The sequence below is a fragment of the Colletes latitarsis genome, chromosome 5, assembly GCF_051014445.1.
Source record: "Colletes latitarsis isolate SP2378_abdomen chromosome 5, iyColLati1, whole genome shotgun sequence".
Lineage (NCBI taxonomy): Eukaryota > Metazoa > Arthropoda > Insecta > Hymenoptera > Colletidae > Colletes > Colletes latitarsis.
The window spans coordinates 32,886,770-32,902,326 of record NC_135138.1 but is presented as its reverse complement, the minus strand read 5'-3'; the positions used below and the strand labels follow the sequence as shown (position 1 = coordinate 32,902,326).

General features: G+C 35.0%; 1 protein-coding gene across 1 annotated transcript in view; it reads right to left on the bottom strand.

Moving 5' to 3' along the window:
• LOC143342225 (trehalase) overlaps nucleotides 1-15,557 on the bottom strand; it is a 38,203-nt gene continuing 22,646 nt past the window's right edge. Inside the window, exons 4-10 of the mRNA XM_076765890.1 lie at nucleotides 15,109-15,287; nucleotides 10,727-10,908; nucleotides 10,134-10,380; nucleotides 8,539-8,779; nucleotides 7,095-7,294; nucleotides 1,910-2,083; nucleotides 1-993 (exon numbers count right to left, since the gene is read on the bottom strand). Coding sequence (XP_076622005.1) covers nucleotides 1,913-2,083; nucleotides 7,095-7,294; nucleotides 8,539-8,779; nucleotides 10,134-10,380; nucleotides 10,727-10,908; nucleotides 15,109-15,287 — 1,220 coding nt within the window. The 3' untranslated portion in view covers nucleotides 1-993; nucleotides 1,910-1,912. The remainder of the gene's footprint in view (nucleotides 994-1,909; nucleotides 2,084-7,094; nucleotides 7,295-8,538; nucleotides 8,780-10,133; nucleotides 10,381-10,726; nucleotides 10,909-15,108; nucleotides 15,288-15,557) is intronic.

Below are 15,557 nucleotides of genomic sequence, written 5' to 3'. Positions count from 1 at the left end.
TTTATGTATGGTAAAACACACTTTAATTTATTGTCATACACGTGTGGTTTCGTTGTTGCGTTCGTTCCATGTAACAATTCGATTTAACAGTGTATTAAAAATATAATTATTTTTTTTTTTCTGAAACATTTTCTTTTAAAGTGTTTACATCACAACGTTGCTGAATTTGCACGATTTTTGACAGTTAAGTTTATTTTGGATACGCGTGTCTAATTAAATATACTTAACCTTACAGTAATACGTCGGAGTTTTGTCGCCAGCGTCATTCTCCACACGAAACGATAGAAAACGCATGCCAGCCTTCTAATCGCACTAACTTACCGTTAACAACTAGCATTAAATTAGAATACTGACGAGTTACACGCAATTATACTTTGTGTTCGTATTTCATAGACGACGTATTATTTGTTAAGCTCGACTAAAAAAATACGATTGGCAAGACGTCGTTGACATCATTAACATCGTTCGAAGTTCACACCCTGATACAGATATTCCTCGACTGTGCTAAATAAGTACTCAAACATCCAATAATGTTAGTACAAACAGACGAAGCTCGAATCGATAAATATTACAAAATACTGACGTCTTTTTTTAATCATAAATCACTAGTAAATGTTATATCACTGTACAGAGCGTTCCAAAAGTCATTATTTCAGATTAAATTTTGGAACTGACGTCTGAAAATTTTGCGTAGCTTTTTTTCTCGTAATAAATTGCTACATCAAAATCAAGACATTATGTATGTATTGATCGGAACCCTTTTCCTAATTTTAGTTGAAAGTACAAATACCTATCATTAACACAGACAAGAATTGCGGTTTACCGAAGAAATAATCACAATTTTTATGTGCCTATTTCAAGACATAACAATTCTCTTAAAATATTAAGCGATTTGCAACGAGCATAATGGTGGATCTATTAAACGCGCTGCCCTGTTTTTCCGTATAGACTAGATTCGTTGGAAAATACGCGTTGCATTGTCATCGATAAAACCTAAAAGAAACAATTAAAAAAAATTGTATTATTCGATCTTTAACAGTTTTATGATTCTTATTTTTATTCGATCATAATTTTTTATATTCCGATCGGAAATGAAATGTATTTAAGCCATCAATGGTACGAACAAATTGTATTATAAATTTTGATAGTTAAATTCGTCGCGTATAATGGTCCGGGATTACATTTGAACTTTAATTTTAGAAGTACGGAACGATAATACGCGTTCGGCAAAATGTCAGTACAATACTGTTGACCACTTTGCATTACCTAGCTCTCTGGCGTTCAACTATGAAATTACACAATACTGCATTGAAACCAAAATTTGACCAAGTTGCTGCGATAGAATAGCTTTGTTGTGGGACTCAATAATAGGCATTGAGTACTTAGTCAACAATCAGACAATGATATTTGCACGATACCAACGTTAACTGGTAACTTTGATGAATGATGCATATCGATTTTCACGGGACTTCATATAATTGTGTATCATGTGACAATAATAACATAATAAAAGAATTCTCGCTTTTCATTGGTGTCAATTTATATAAATTTTAAAATATCGAAAAAGAACTATTACTCTTGTAGAAAAAGAAGGTGGGTTTTTTATCAGACTGTCTCTTAACTTAATTATAATTTAGGATAATTACTTTCAGCATTATAGAATAAAGTCTATAAATTATTCCTCAAAGATATTGCGTATTGTATACTAAGAAGGGTAGCAAAATGAATATAAGAAAGTGCTGTGAAACCTGTTACGTGTTATTGTGAATGAGATCTATTACTTACATGCAATTTAATTTCTAACGTAAGTGTTAGACACTGGTCGTCAGAGATTAGATAAACGTTTCCTAACCGAGAATTATTTCACTCTATCTATGGGGATGATTTATTTTGGAATTCAATTCTCTACCTGTTATTGTCCGACAACCGTGTTGTTCGTGTCACTCTCGTATGATACCGCCCTCGCCTTGATCGACGAGAAAGTGTCGAGGAACTCGAGGACCACGCCATTCGTCCAGCCGAAACCCGTTTGAACGTTGTACTCTCCGCCCCCACCACCTTGGCCAGGAATACTAGAGTCGTACTGCAATTTATAATACATGTATGGATGTACAGTTAGACACCATGATCTATAATTAATAAGTATCGAAGAGTAACTGTTTTCAAGAACGCGTTTCCCAAACTAATTATTTACAATTGCATATAAGAGCATACAGAGGGTTCCAGTAAAGTACAACCCCTACAAAAAGGGTAGAGGTTAATTTAACGCGAAATAATAAGTGGAAAACGTAGAATAAAATTTTTTCATAGGATGTTTTATTTTCGAGAAAATCGACTTTGAAAATTCAAGTGCACGTGCAGTAGAGTAAGTAGAAACAGCAAGTAATTGTCAGACGAATTTTGAAGTTCTATTATCTCGAGAAGGAAGCCACGTACGAAACAAATTTATTCTATATTTTTTATTTATTTTTTCAAGTGGAATCACCTATTTTCCGATTGCTCTTGTTTCAAAGCAATTTTTACTATGGGTGGCATTGGGACGCCTTACACGGACGCCTAATTTTCGAACGATGAAGAGAGATAACCAACTACGAGAGAGAAAGCGAGTGGTTAGAGCAGAGAGGGAGACGGAAAGTTTCGCGCTGATTAAACCCTTTCGTTCATGGCGTGTTAACCCCTAACTGGTACCGTGGAATATTTTTACTCTCCAGCGACTACATTCTCGTAAAAATAATGTCGTGGGTCGTCCCATAAGTTCGTGTCGAATTTTGTATTAGAATTTATACTAGCATTTCGAATGTATCATTAAATTTTGTAAAAAATCCTCATTCCCAACTAAATAAAATATATAATTCCCATTTTTTTAATTTTTATTAATATTTTATTCAACACGGTTTTATTGAACATGTAGAATTTGTAGACAAACAAATTATAAAGAATCCTCAATGCTCGCCCCTAAATACGAGAAGCTTCCTTTTTACCACGCTAGAACGTCCAACAAGGAGTTCTGTCCTGAATCTTAATGATCCAACAACGATAATCAAAATTTGGCTTCAGTCGTGCGAACAATACCTAATTAAAGTTTACGAAGTCGAGTACAGGGACGGGTTTAACTCTTTCTCGTAATGAAATTCTGAACGAAGAAAGAACTTCCTCGACCTTTCTCCGTTCCATGGTGTCTTTCGTTTGTGTTTTATAGTAAATGCTTCGACGCAAACAGAGCACAAAGAGTTACTGTTGCGTTGTCGAATTTCATGTTAAACTCGGTTTCAAGTTTCACGAAAGAAAAAAGAAACTTCCAAGATGAACTTTTGCTTTCGTAATGAGCGTAGATTGGTACTTGTAGTAAGGACGGTCCTTAGAAATTCATTATCCTCCCCAATGTTATTTCCATCTCTTTTTACCGAGCTCTGTTGTTTGAAAGCAAATGAACGCAATTTATTTACCAGGAAACGTTCCAACGTGTTTAGCTTGTTTTGAAAATATTTAATTTTGTCTGAAACAACTTTGCGTTTAATTTGTACTATCAAGTTTGAATTAATCTTAATAATTTTCGCTTTAATCGACCATTTTTCTTGCTCAATAACGTTAACTGTCATGATCGTTTTCTCTAATATTTCTCTCTTAATTGAGACTTATCGTCTTTCGAGGTATAAATGTAATTACGGAAAATTCTCTTAAATCTTCTTTAATCCAGAGTAATTTCAGTAAAAACGAAATGAATATGATGAATTCGAAGACCACGAATTCCCATTCGAGTACAGACAGAATTTATCATTTAAATTTATCAAATGATAGAGAATACCTCATGAAAAATAAAATTACTTCTACACTATTTTAACTTAATGATGAAGGATACACGTAATACATTTCTCTTCTCCAATTACTACTAGAAATATATAAAAAATTACAGCTAGCTTGATTCATTGCAACGTACTCGAGGACAGTATATCACCGAAACCGTACAAATGAGACGATTTTTAATTCTCTATTGCCCTCCAAGGAAGTTGAAATTTCACACGATAACCACCATCTTTCATTGTATATACGAATCGGCGAATGAGGGGAAGTATCGATTGGTATAAATCTTTCACACGTGAAATACTCTTCGCTTTTCTTTTCATCAGCTTTCCTCAAAGACAATAAAGAATACCCGATGGTACACTTCACCTTTTTAACGACTGCGATGAAGATTTTAATTTATCAATGGTTATCCTTCGACCATTCCCAGATATTCCCTCGAGCATTCTAACACGTATCTCGATTCCAACTATTATTTCTTTCGGATTTATAATTCGAACCCCGTTTTTTGGAAAGTTTGGAAAGTCCTGGATTAAAGTGACACACGAAATTCATATCGAAAAATTATTTTAATTTACCATTAATAGAAACATGCTTTCTTTTCGTACGTTGTCCCATTACATTCTTGTTATTTTGTTAATAATTTATCCGGAACTAGGCGAAAGGGAGGCAACCTTAAAATACTGAAACATTCATTTCAAGTAAAATTATTCATGCACGCGTAATCTGTTCAAATGGGTGCCTCCAGTTCTGCATCGTTGCGAGACGAACATCTCGTAGTGTTATTTATGCAACCCTGGACTTTCAATTTTCAGATGGTTCGTTATTCTTAAAAAATTGAAACCAACTTTTCAAGAGAGCAATCACCCCACCGCGCCATTAATGTTATTAATGTCTGTTTGGAGTTTCGAGGTAACTAACGATCCTCCATTTGGTAAAGTAAAGGATATTTGAATGAATAAGGAATTTAATCCCGAGGAAGTAAAAAAGATTTTGAAATACAGCCCTGCTAGGACTGTTTTCTTTTACAGCGTGTAAAACAAAAGAGTTGCAAAAGGAAAGGGAGGGGGAAAAAGGGAGACGTGCTGATATTTTCACCGTGAGCTCCCTCAGGCACGAAAAAGCTTCATAAATTTTCTTTTTCGTCAGAGCATCGAGTCGAAATGAAGTATGAAACTCCACGGTTTGCTTCTACAGTGGTTCTTCGAGTATCTTTGCGCGTGTGCTGTAAAAACGTATCGTAAAAAACGTAAACGAAGGAGATCGAAAGCTCTGACTACGTGGAAATTCATAGGCGGGTGAAAAATGATAAACAGCGTTTCGTTCTATTCACAACGGCTTCGATGCCCGCGGTTATTTGCCGAGAGAGAATATTTTAACGTAAATTTATGCATTTATCCTGTACCTTCGTAGCCCCTTTCTAAGGGCAGACATATGTCAGTCAACAAAGTGACGTCCCAGAGCCTCGTTAATGCGCGAGAATAAAGTTGAACAACTTGTTTCATCCCTCTATGCAAACGCCAAAGTTACGCGACGAAATACGTCTGCAGTAATTTACTTGGACCCTAAATCTCAACTGCTTCTAAAGCAGGAGAAAGTTATTACTTATCTGTACCACTGTTATTCCTTGAAAAATATTTTCTGTATATTTACATATTAGAAGAAAATTAATATTTTAAATGATGTTTTCTATTGATATGCATCGACAATAGAATTAATTTGTACGAATGACGAAGATAATTCGTTAAAAATACATCTCAATTTCTATGGTTATTATGGTAATAAAAATGTCATAGTGTTTCCAGAACGCGAGAAACTATCTTTGGTATGATTTATGATACGAAGAGATCATTAGAATCTTTGAGTAAAACATGAAATTTTTATCGTTGCTCTAAAGCATATCAGATGAACATCTTCCTTGCATTTATGACTCTCTTTACTACTGTAAGATAAGCTCTAATTGAACTGGATAAGTATGTTCAATCGTTCGTATCAAAATGTTCCTTTAATATTTACACGTTTTTAATAGCTTTTATATTTTTCAAATTAGGAAGTCTCCGTCAGTTTCTTCTTTATTATAGATTTTGTATTAACTACGAAAATATAGAAGCTGAAAATTGGGTAAACAGCGTTTGTGTGTAAAACATTTGAAAGAGTTTTATCTACAAGAATAGGATATTTACTCGATAAACAAACGAAATCCCTGGAAAAGAAGGAAGTTTGAGTTTGAATTTATTTTCAGGGGATAGACGTTTCGTTTAAAACTTTTTAAGCTTAATATTTCGAACATCCGGTACGTAATCTTATTATTTTCCCCGAGTATTATACTACGAATATCATATAACATTGATTAAATTTGATGGTATTCATCGAAACAAAGGGAATATAACACGGTGCATGATGGATTACGGGCAGCTTAAATTAGACGATATTTCAGTCCTGCTTTCCCTTCTGTCATCCTTACAAAAGAGACGAGCATCAACTACTATCCAGTGAAAGAACCCTTTTACGATCTTAAACAGTTTCTCAAGTTTCTCTTTTGATAGAGAAGAAGAGATAATGTTTACGTAAGGCACTTGTTCCCTTAGTGGTACAAACAGTGGCGTGGAACAGTTTTGGGAAAAGTTCATGGAAATTAAAATCGTGTGCATTATTTCGTCCAATCTTCGATTTTAAAAATTCGATGATAATTCGGACTTTCTTTCAGGAGAAATTATTGGACGCATTTTGTCAAATTTCAGGGCTATTTTTTAGTATAAATGATTTACTTAATAAAATTTCATATCAATTGGTTCATTTTCTCACGAAATATTATGTGTTAAAGAGCTTGAAAAATGTTTCAAGAAAAATTGCTTTCAACTCTGGCGTACAGTGTTCATAAAGAGGAAGTTCAGCTCAAAGTTCTGTAACTTAGCCAATTTTACGAATTTCACAGAAATATTTTACAGTGGAGTTGTTAAAATGTCAGACTATAAAAAAATTCAAGCGAGAGAAACAAATTATCCCCCCTCGGATCTAGATAAATTCCTTCGAAGTGTAATGAACAGACCTAGCTCCTCATATTAACAAGTTACTTTTTATAAATAGTCCGTAAAAATAGTAAAATCTGTTTATAATTATATTTGGAAATATTTCAAATATATCATTGTTTTGACATTTTTGCTAATAAACGCTCAAGCATTTTCCATGTTTTACATTACTAAATTTATCTGACAATTCCTGTCTCTGATATGCAATTACTTGAATCAATGAATATATTTATCGAGAGCTCCAAACATATCGATAAAACTCACCTTTTCGAACATTTGTCCACTCTCGGTGTAACCGATGTAATTAGAATTTAGCCATCTGGATGCCAATTCTCTGGCGAAGTCCATAGCTTCTGTGACTCTGGTCCAATAAAGACCCATCACGATAAACGACTGTAATGGCGGCCACGCGTTCGGGAAATCCCACTGTTCTCCCGTGTAATTTAGGGACGTCGGTGTACCACCTGCGAACAAAAGTGTGACGAATCAGTAGAGGAATATTTGCTAATAAATAATTCTAATATCGCCATATCATTCTGTAGTCTTTTGGGAATTAAAATTTTCCATGAATGCATAAACGTCTCGATTCAATGTAATATTTGAGAGCAACAAAAATATTTCAATTTTTTGCAAGATGGTTTCAACATCGATAGAAGTAAAATATTCTCTCTGATCGAATCGTTTTTACTTTACGTCGACAAGACTTTCCATTCGTAAGATATAATCGTTTAAACCGATGCATAATTTATGATTGTTCCACTAGCGTTGGCCCGCTCACACATTTTTACTGACCTACCCCACTACTTGGCACCTGTGCGATGGTCAATGATGAAAGCTGAGTCAGCGCTTTTTCTTACTACTGCTACTACTACTACTATACTTCCGATATGCGTATTTTCGCGAAAGAAGTAGGTCACATCGCTTCCCCGGAATTTCGGCCTCCATTATCAACCCTCGTAGATTTTAAATGCTCCATCTCCAAGTCTTGCATCTCACGAACCAATTTAGATGTTAACGTCAAACAAAATGGCTCATCAGGAGCATGCTTTCTCCTATTTGACGAGCATACTAATCATCAGAATTTCAATTTTAACCCATTACTATCAATGTAAGAATGCAATATTAATTATTCATTTTCCTCATAAAAACAAAGGCCTCTATTAATCGATAGAATTTCTCTAGCTATACAATGATTTCCCCAGTTTTAAAGGGGTGTAACAGTATTTTACAGTTTATAAATTTGTTATTTACTGCGTTTCTCTAACATTGTTGCTTCTGCTAAGTTGCCTCAAGATTAAAATATTATTTGAATAAAGTGTCTCGAATCAATTTGTCGACAAAATATTTATCAGAAATAGATACTGAGCGGCCAACTAGAACGGCATTTAACGATAGTGTACATTGTGACAGATAAAACGTTTTTCTTTTGGGGAACCACTGAAATCGAGGGGTGAGCATTTTTCTCTTATCTGAATTCCATTCGATTTCATTCTCATGGGAATAACTTTAAAAGGTAAAGATTTCTTCGACTCCGCGGTCGACGAAAGTTTAAATTTAATCGAACCACTGGAAAGGAACTGAAGGTCACTATATCTTGGTAGGGAAATTAAAATGCGAATCGATTGGGAGCACGGATCTTCTATCTTCGACCCCCAGCTTTCAACGTGTTTAAAGTAGCTAAATTAGTAAAATAATTCATGAAACTTACCGAAGAAACTATCGATGGTTTGTAGTTTTAGATACTTTACGGCAGACAACGCGTACTTCTCGCGCTTTTGTGGATTGTAGCTTCTCGTATAAAGCGGCACAAGATTCGATGGATAGAATGTATTTCTGACTCGATTATTTTTCATATCGTAGTCGAGCCATATACCCTCCATTTCGTTCCACAGGACATTGTCGATTCCAAGCTGAAGTTGCGCAGCTATCTTTGCAAAATACTGGGATTTCTGAAAAACAATCAAACACGAGTCGTCAGAACGACGATTTTTTAAGAAAGAGAAACCTTGTCGTTTATAATTGATCAGAACTTTTCCAGCTATGACCACAATTTATCATAAAACTCTAAAATCATTGTTTCTTCGAAAGAAAGTTCTACTTGCAAAATTGATTGGAAGACAATTCTGTTTGGAAGGTTCAAATGGGACACCCTATATACATTCTTCGACCGATCAACGTTCTGGCATCTAATGTTCCATGTCCATTAGAGAGTTTTGCTTTTAAGAGTGGCTATCAAAAGCAAAAGTGGACACATTATTAAGAGTAAGAGTCCTTTCATACAGACAAAAAGCTTTCATTTTCGATATCTACTCTCGGGAGTAAAATTCTTGGATGAACACCGGACAAAACGCAGAGTCGTTTCTCAAAAATCTATAAATAAATCACATATCGTTTCAGTTTATCTAACGAATATATAAAACTAGTAATTGCATCGTAAAGAATTAAAATAAAAATTCAGCTAGGTTCAAAATGATATTTCTTATCATGTTGTAACAGCCCAATACTGATTTTAATAGAAGTTATGGTAGAAATATGTTTTCACGATGGATCTGAACGTTCTTTGTCCCTGTAAATGAGCTTTAGGAACGAATTAATCGTGCGATTAAATCGTGTTTCTGATCCGTCTCGCAGGGAGAAATTTACAAAGGACGAGAAGCACAAGAAAATTTTCAACAGAATTACAATCGTTAAGGATAATCATTCTCCCGAAAGCGGATGAGCAGCGGGGCTTATCTTTTGTCATTTCGATTTGTTGCACGTGCTCGCGTACCTTCATTTATTCCGAGAAAGAGGGCACCGTTTATACATGCTCAAGACAGGTTGGATTAAATAGGTACTGAGCGTGAAATGTAGACGATACTGAAATTGGCGTACTTTAGCGCTTTACCGTTTCAAATTTTATTCCGTACTGAATACCGATAATCTCGCCCGGAAGCCATGTCCCTTTGTTAACGTTTTCAATAAAGGAGAATCAGCAATACTCGAACGATTTGCATTTGGGGTTAAAAACACTTCCATTGTCATTTAAATCGATGAAAAGGGAAAAGAAAATTAAATAAAATTGATTGATAAAATGGAATGAAAGTGAATCGATAAAATAAAATTGAGCCTTAAACAATTTTTACTTTTAAGGACTCTTTTCACCCTCGAGATATGGTCCATAGCGAATAAAAAAGAATTTGTCCATTGGCTCTCGAGTGAATTTACTAAATAAATTTCGAAATCTGAATTTTTAGATGGAGAATTAATAACTTTAACTATAAGCAAAATTTAAACGAAGTCGATTTGATTCTGAATGCTTACCACACTGTTTCCCAGAAATCTGTGAAACTCGCTGAGAAGTCGGGCATTTTGTTGTAAAATCGCATTAAGGTCGACGGGTATAACATACTGAGTGGATATATTCAGTAAACTGAGCATTCCGTTTTCGTTACTTCCTATGCACCACCTGTTGGAGAAGTCCCAACCGCTTTCGGCGCCAGCTTTTATATTATTGTAAAAGAAATTTCGCAACTTCTCAGGTAATTCTTGCGCTAACTGGTAGTCCTCCCTGAAACGAGAAAAATACGAATCCACAAGTTGTAACTGTCCTTCTCGCATTCTTTCGTTCATATAATCGCGAATGAATTAAAAGAAACAGCAAAGAAATAAAAAGGAAAGTGCAAAAATGTAGAAAAGTATACTAACAATTTAATAATTTTGTTACGACTTTTTACGAATTTAATATCTTTTAAACTACTGTGTGTTTTTGCGTGAAAAAGTCCCTTTAGAATTTTTGAAGAAGGCTTGCTCCACGATCGAAAATAGCGAACAATAAAATTTGCTATCTGGTTGACTATTTTTTATTTTCCTAGGTCTATGTGGCCCTTCGAAATTTAATTTAAACAAAAGATTACTTGTAACTTTCGGGTCGAGGCCTCGTGCTGCTGACAACGTAGTGTGCCATCTTGTACGTCTTTCCATCTTTCTGCACGTTTATCATCCTCTCTTTCTGCCAGAAAGCAAACTCCTTCTCCAGCGTTGGTATAATAGTACGAAGATAATCCAAGTCACTCGTGTAATGCAAGTATTTTGCGACCTAAGGTGAACACAGAGACAGAGATTTAACGTCGAGGATAGCGTGCACTGTCTTATAAACTTTGACGATATTCTTCATCGTTCTTCGAAACTTCGATACACTTGGAATAAACAAACAGGAGGACCAGAGACGTAACGCGACCGAATATCCTTACTGAAAACACATTAAAGGGCTCGTTGCATTCGAGAGTGGGTGCTCGCGTATCGAACTTTTCCAGTGATATACAGGCTAAAAGTTTCGATACGTACAATTGCGGACGACGAGCAATTCTGTTTCTGGATAACTCGGAACTTTTCCATTCCACCTTAAGGACACTGTTACTCGCACGCTTTTTCAAATAACAGCAGCATGGTATATCGCACGCTAACGTAATTTCGTGTTTTCCATATGTGAACAGTTTGCGGAAAAATATTCCTGTCAGGTACAGACTGCTGCAAAAATTTCACCGATCTAGCTTTGCTATTTACGATCTGCCACTGAATCGAAAATATTACAGAATGTATTATATTATATTATAGTGCAGTTTCTATTTAATAACAGCGTAGAGAGTCTGTTATTTTAATTTTTTAACAATCGCGTGTAATCGAATAAAAAGCATGTGTCCGAACATTCTTGTGACTGACGTGTAGTCTTGACTTACGTATTATATGACAATAGTATTTGATAATTGTAATTGCAAATTAGAACCAAAGTTTCTGAACGGAACTTCATCGCGAGACTAAGACCATCTGTGCAGTTGCGTGAATAATTATGGGGTTGAGGTAACTTTATCCAAATGTTCTGTTTGAACAGGAGAATCTACACAGAGAGTTTCGGAAGTAGGTAGACAAATGTGGCGTATTCTACTCGCTCTAAGTATAACAAATATCGTGAAACAACTCAAGTTGGTAGTTAAACAAATAGTATTTATGGTAACCAATAAAATGTATCGACGACACCTAAATATAATCCGATACATTCTCGCACACGATTGGATTTGTATCAAAAACCTTCGTCTTGTTATTGCGAGGCAAGTATCGTTATCTGTAGCCTTATGTTTTACTCTCTTGATGTTACTTCGTGAATTGTCGTACGCTTCTTTGAAGGGCTGAACGAGACAAATCGGATCAAATCATGACTACTTTGAAATACGGATTCTATGTTATTTAGTACGGTTAAATCCCAAAACACATTTTAAAAATGTACACGTTTGTCGTTTCATAAGAAAACTTCGTTTGCACGATTTACTGGAAACTTTCTCTTTATAAGTAGTTAGATTCTACTGAACTGTTTGCACGTGATATTAAATAAACTCCTTGTTTTCTCTATTGGAAAAGTAACATGTCAATTTTTTTAGTAACGAATTGCATGAATTATGGAAGGAAATTTTACCAGATATCGAACGTCGAAGGTGATTTATACACGTCGATGCACCTTTCCATTTCAGCCTAGTAGCCAGACAGTTCTTGAACGAACGATTTTCTAACAGATGGATAGATATCGCAGGACCTACTTCCTGGCTTATTGGTTCCTCAGATTTAAATCTAGATTTAACTGAATGTTTATTTTTCAAACCATTTAAAAGCATTCGTTTATTTTATTAACACAACGATTGAAAAAGTCTGTAACGGAACAGTTGCAGGCTTGTATTTGACCCAAAAGTGGCCATTTTTAGTAGAAAACAATTATTTACGAATAAATACCGGCTAGTAATTACGCAAACATCCCGTATTCAAATTTAGTTTTATTATCAATTAAATAAACAATTTATAATCCAGTTTTGTCGCGCACCAGTCGTATAATCGAAAGGAATTGCTAAAATCTCTTTGGGTGTGTAGTGTCGAAATAAATTGCAAAATAAGCATAGAAGATAGCATAAATTAGAATAGTTGATATGATCATCGGATAGGGGATGAAATGCCCTTTAAAATGAGCGTTTGTACGAGTCGATAGCTTTATTAGTTCCGGAGATATAGCGATTTTAGTTTCAAGTCGATGCGGTGGCTAGTTTCGGAGATATAAGGGTTCGAAGCTTCGCTCGCGTTCGCGTGGTCAATGAACTTCTACTACGGCCTTGGCAAGGTCGTTGACCGCACGCGCGCATTGAAAGTAGTAAATACTACGTGACTCGATCACTCGGTTAGTGGGTCAACGTGCGAGAAGGAGGTCCGACGCGCTAGACGAAGACAGAGACAGTCGAATTAGAAAAATTACCTTTTACATAAATTACGATATCTCGAAAACGAAAAGTCGGATCGATAAAAACCAAACGCCATTTTAAAGGGGAAGGTTTACCGCTTCTAACAATGCCCCAATAATTAATAAAACACTAGTAGTTTCGGAATTGCAAGCATCTAAAGTTTTAGTATTTTTAATACGCGTTAATGGGCTTTCGTAAGACGGAAAGTGGAATTTAAAAAATTACCCCTTTACATAAATTACGATATCTCGAAAACGAAAAGTCGGATCGATAAAAACCAAAAGCCATTTTAAAGGGGAAGGTTTACCGCTTCTAACGATGGCTCAATTATTAACAAAACACTAGTAGTTTCGGAACTGCACGCATATAAAATTTTACTATTTTGAATACGTGTTGTTAGACTGTTCTAAGACAGTAGATTCTGAAGATTCTCTTCTTTTATCTTTGCTATATACTTCTTATTTGCATAAATAACTCTAAAATGACATTGTATGTTAGGAATTCTAAACGAAAGTTTAAAAACGGTCATTTGAACGATATTAGTGTAATATCTTGTTAATCTTTCTTTTCCCTATTTCAATTTCCGCAATTTCACCACTACTGGAGGAATAAATTACTGCTGGAAAACCACTACGAATTCTATTCTTTATCTAGATTATCTCATGACTCGGTAAAAGAATACAAGAGGAAAGAAAACTTCTTAAACACGATTTACGACGAGAAAGCAGCTGAGTCGTGGACGAGCTAGAGATTATTGTTGGATTTGTCAAAGAGGTAAGAGCGAACGCGTGCATTCGCGAATGTCTCTTGAGCATTCTGGGCATAGGTAGAGATTTTCACTTGCTGGTGAAATGTACTTTTCTTGCATTTATGTGAAAAGTTTGTGTAGTAGTGATTTTCGTCGCTCTCTGGACTGACATTGCAGGACACTTTAACATCTTTCGTTCGTTTCTATTGATCTTTGCAAGGCGTACATATTATATTGTTATTATTGAGGATATTGATTTATCAAAAAATATATAACATGAAGATCTAAGAACAATATAAGAAAAAGAAAAAAAAAGTAAAAATAAACAAAGAAAATATAGTAAGGGATATATTATATCTAATTTTCTGATATTTTATACTTTATAATTCTATCACTTTAGAAGAATTTATGTCATTTCGTTAGCGATTGCAAGTATTCTAATATTCATATTAATTTATTTACGTTATGCTTTTCTACTAGTCGATTTAATGATCTTTTCCCCTCATTTTGATCTTTGATTTTGAAAAATACAAAGCTATTGTTAATTACGTATTGTGCCTGAACCAAATATACCAATGTCTGTTTAATATTCCAGACGTTTCACAAGTATTGAGCCGCGAACTCGAACGCGCAGAATACTTCGAACATTGGCCTAGAACTTCGTAGAAAGGGAAACGCGAAAACTTTGGCTAGATAAGTTACCCAGGAAGTTAAGTTCGTATGGAGCTTAAAATTCCTGTTCCATCTTTGATATAGGTAGGCTCATGGTAGACGTAAATCTACCATCAGGGAGCTGGTTGAAATTTCTGAGAACACGCTAAGTAATTCCGTTCCGTGGTCAACGAGATCTAAACTCGATTGAAATTGCATTCCGAATTGATCTGTCGAACTTCCAGAAACGCATGTAATAAACGGATTCGAAGTAATAAGATTATTTAGGAATTTCAGTTCAATTTAGTCGTCGCAATTTTGTTCAATTACTTAACTGCTTCTCGTTCATCGTTGAGTCTTTAATACGTAGCTCGCTTTGTGAAGTGAATCGAAACGATCAATTTTCGAAAATTACAAGGAACTTCCAGAAAAACTACTTTCAAATGTAAACGTTTAAACCTTGGCAAATAAAATTACAACAGACAAAATTATTTTTGAAAAATACTCTTTGATAGTATATCTGCAAGGAACGTGGAATTCTATCTGGTAAAAGTGCACTAAAAGTGTTTGTTAAAGAGGGAAGAGACGATCAGAAAATTAATATCGGAAAAGTATGACGTACCATAAGATGTAATAGGGGTGGTTGGCTTCTCATGAGGTAATAAATTCTGCCACCGTTGGGTATGAATCCATATTTTTCCACCATGTACAGAAAATTGTCTATCATTCCCTTGGCAGTTTGATACATGTCGGATAATAACAGGCCTTCAATCACCCAGTAACTATCCCAGTAATAGAACTCTGTGCAAGCAAAAAAATATCGAAATCACTTTTCTTTTATAAATTGATGCAGTACAAATAAGGCTTGCACGAAAGAAACTAGTTTCGAGTGGATCGATTTACATTACTATCATGTTAAACGATTGTCTAACTTTATAATCTTAACAGAATGCATTCAATATGCAAAAATATAAGATACGAATTATTTAGGGGTTCAGACAATGCGTTATAAAGCTCCCATTTCGTTAATTCTATTAATAAAAATATGAATTTGCAGAAAGATCCGCAGTC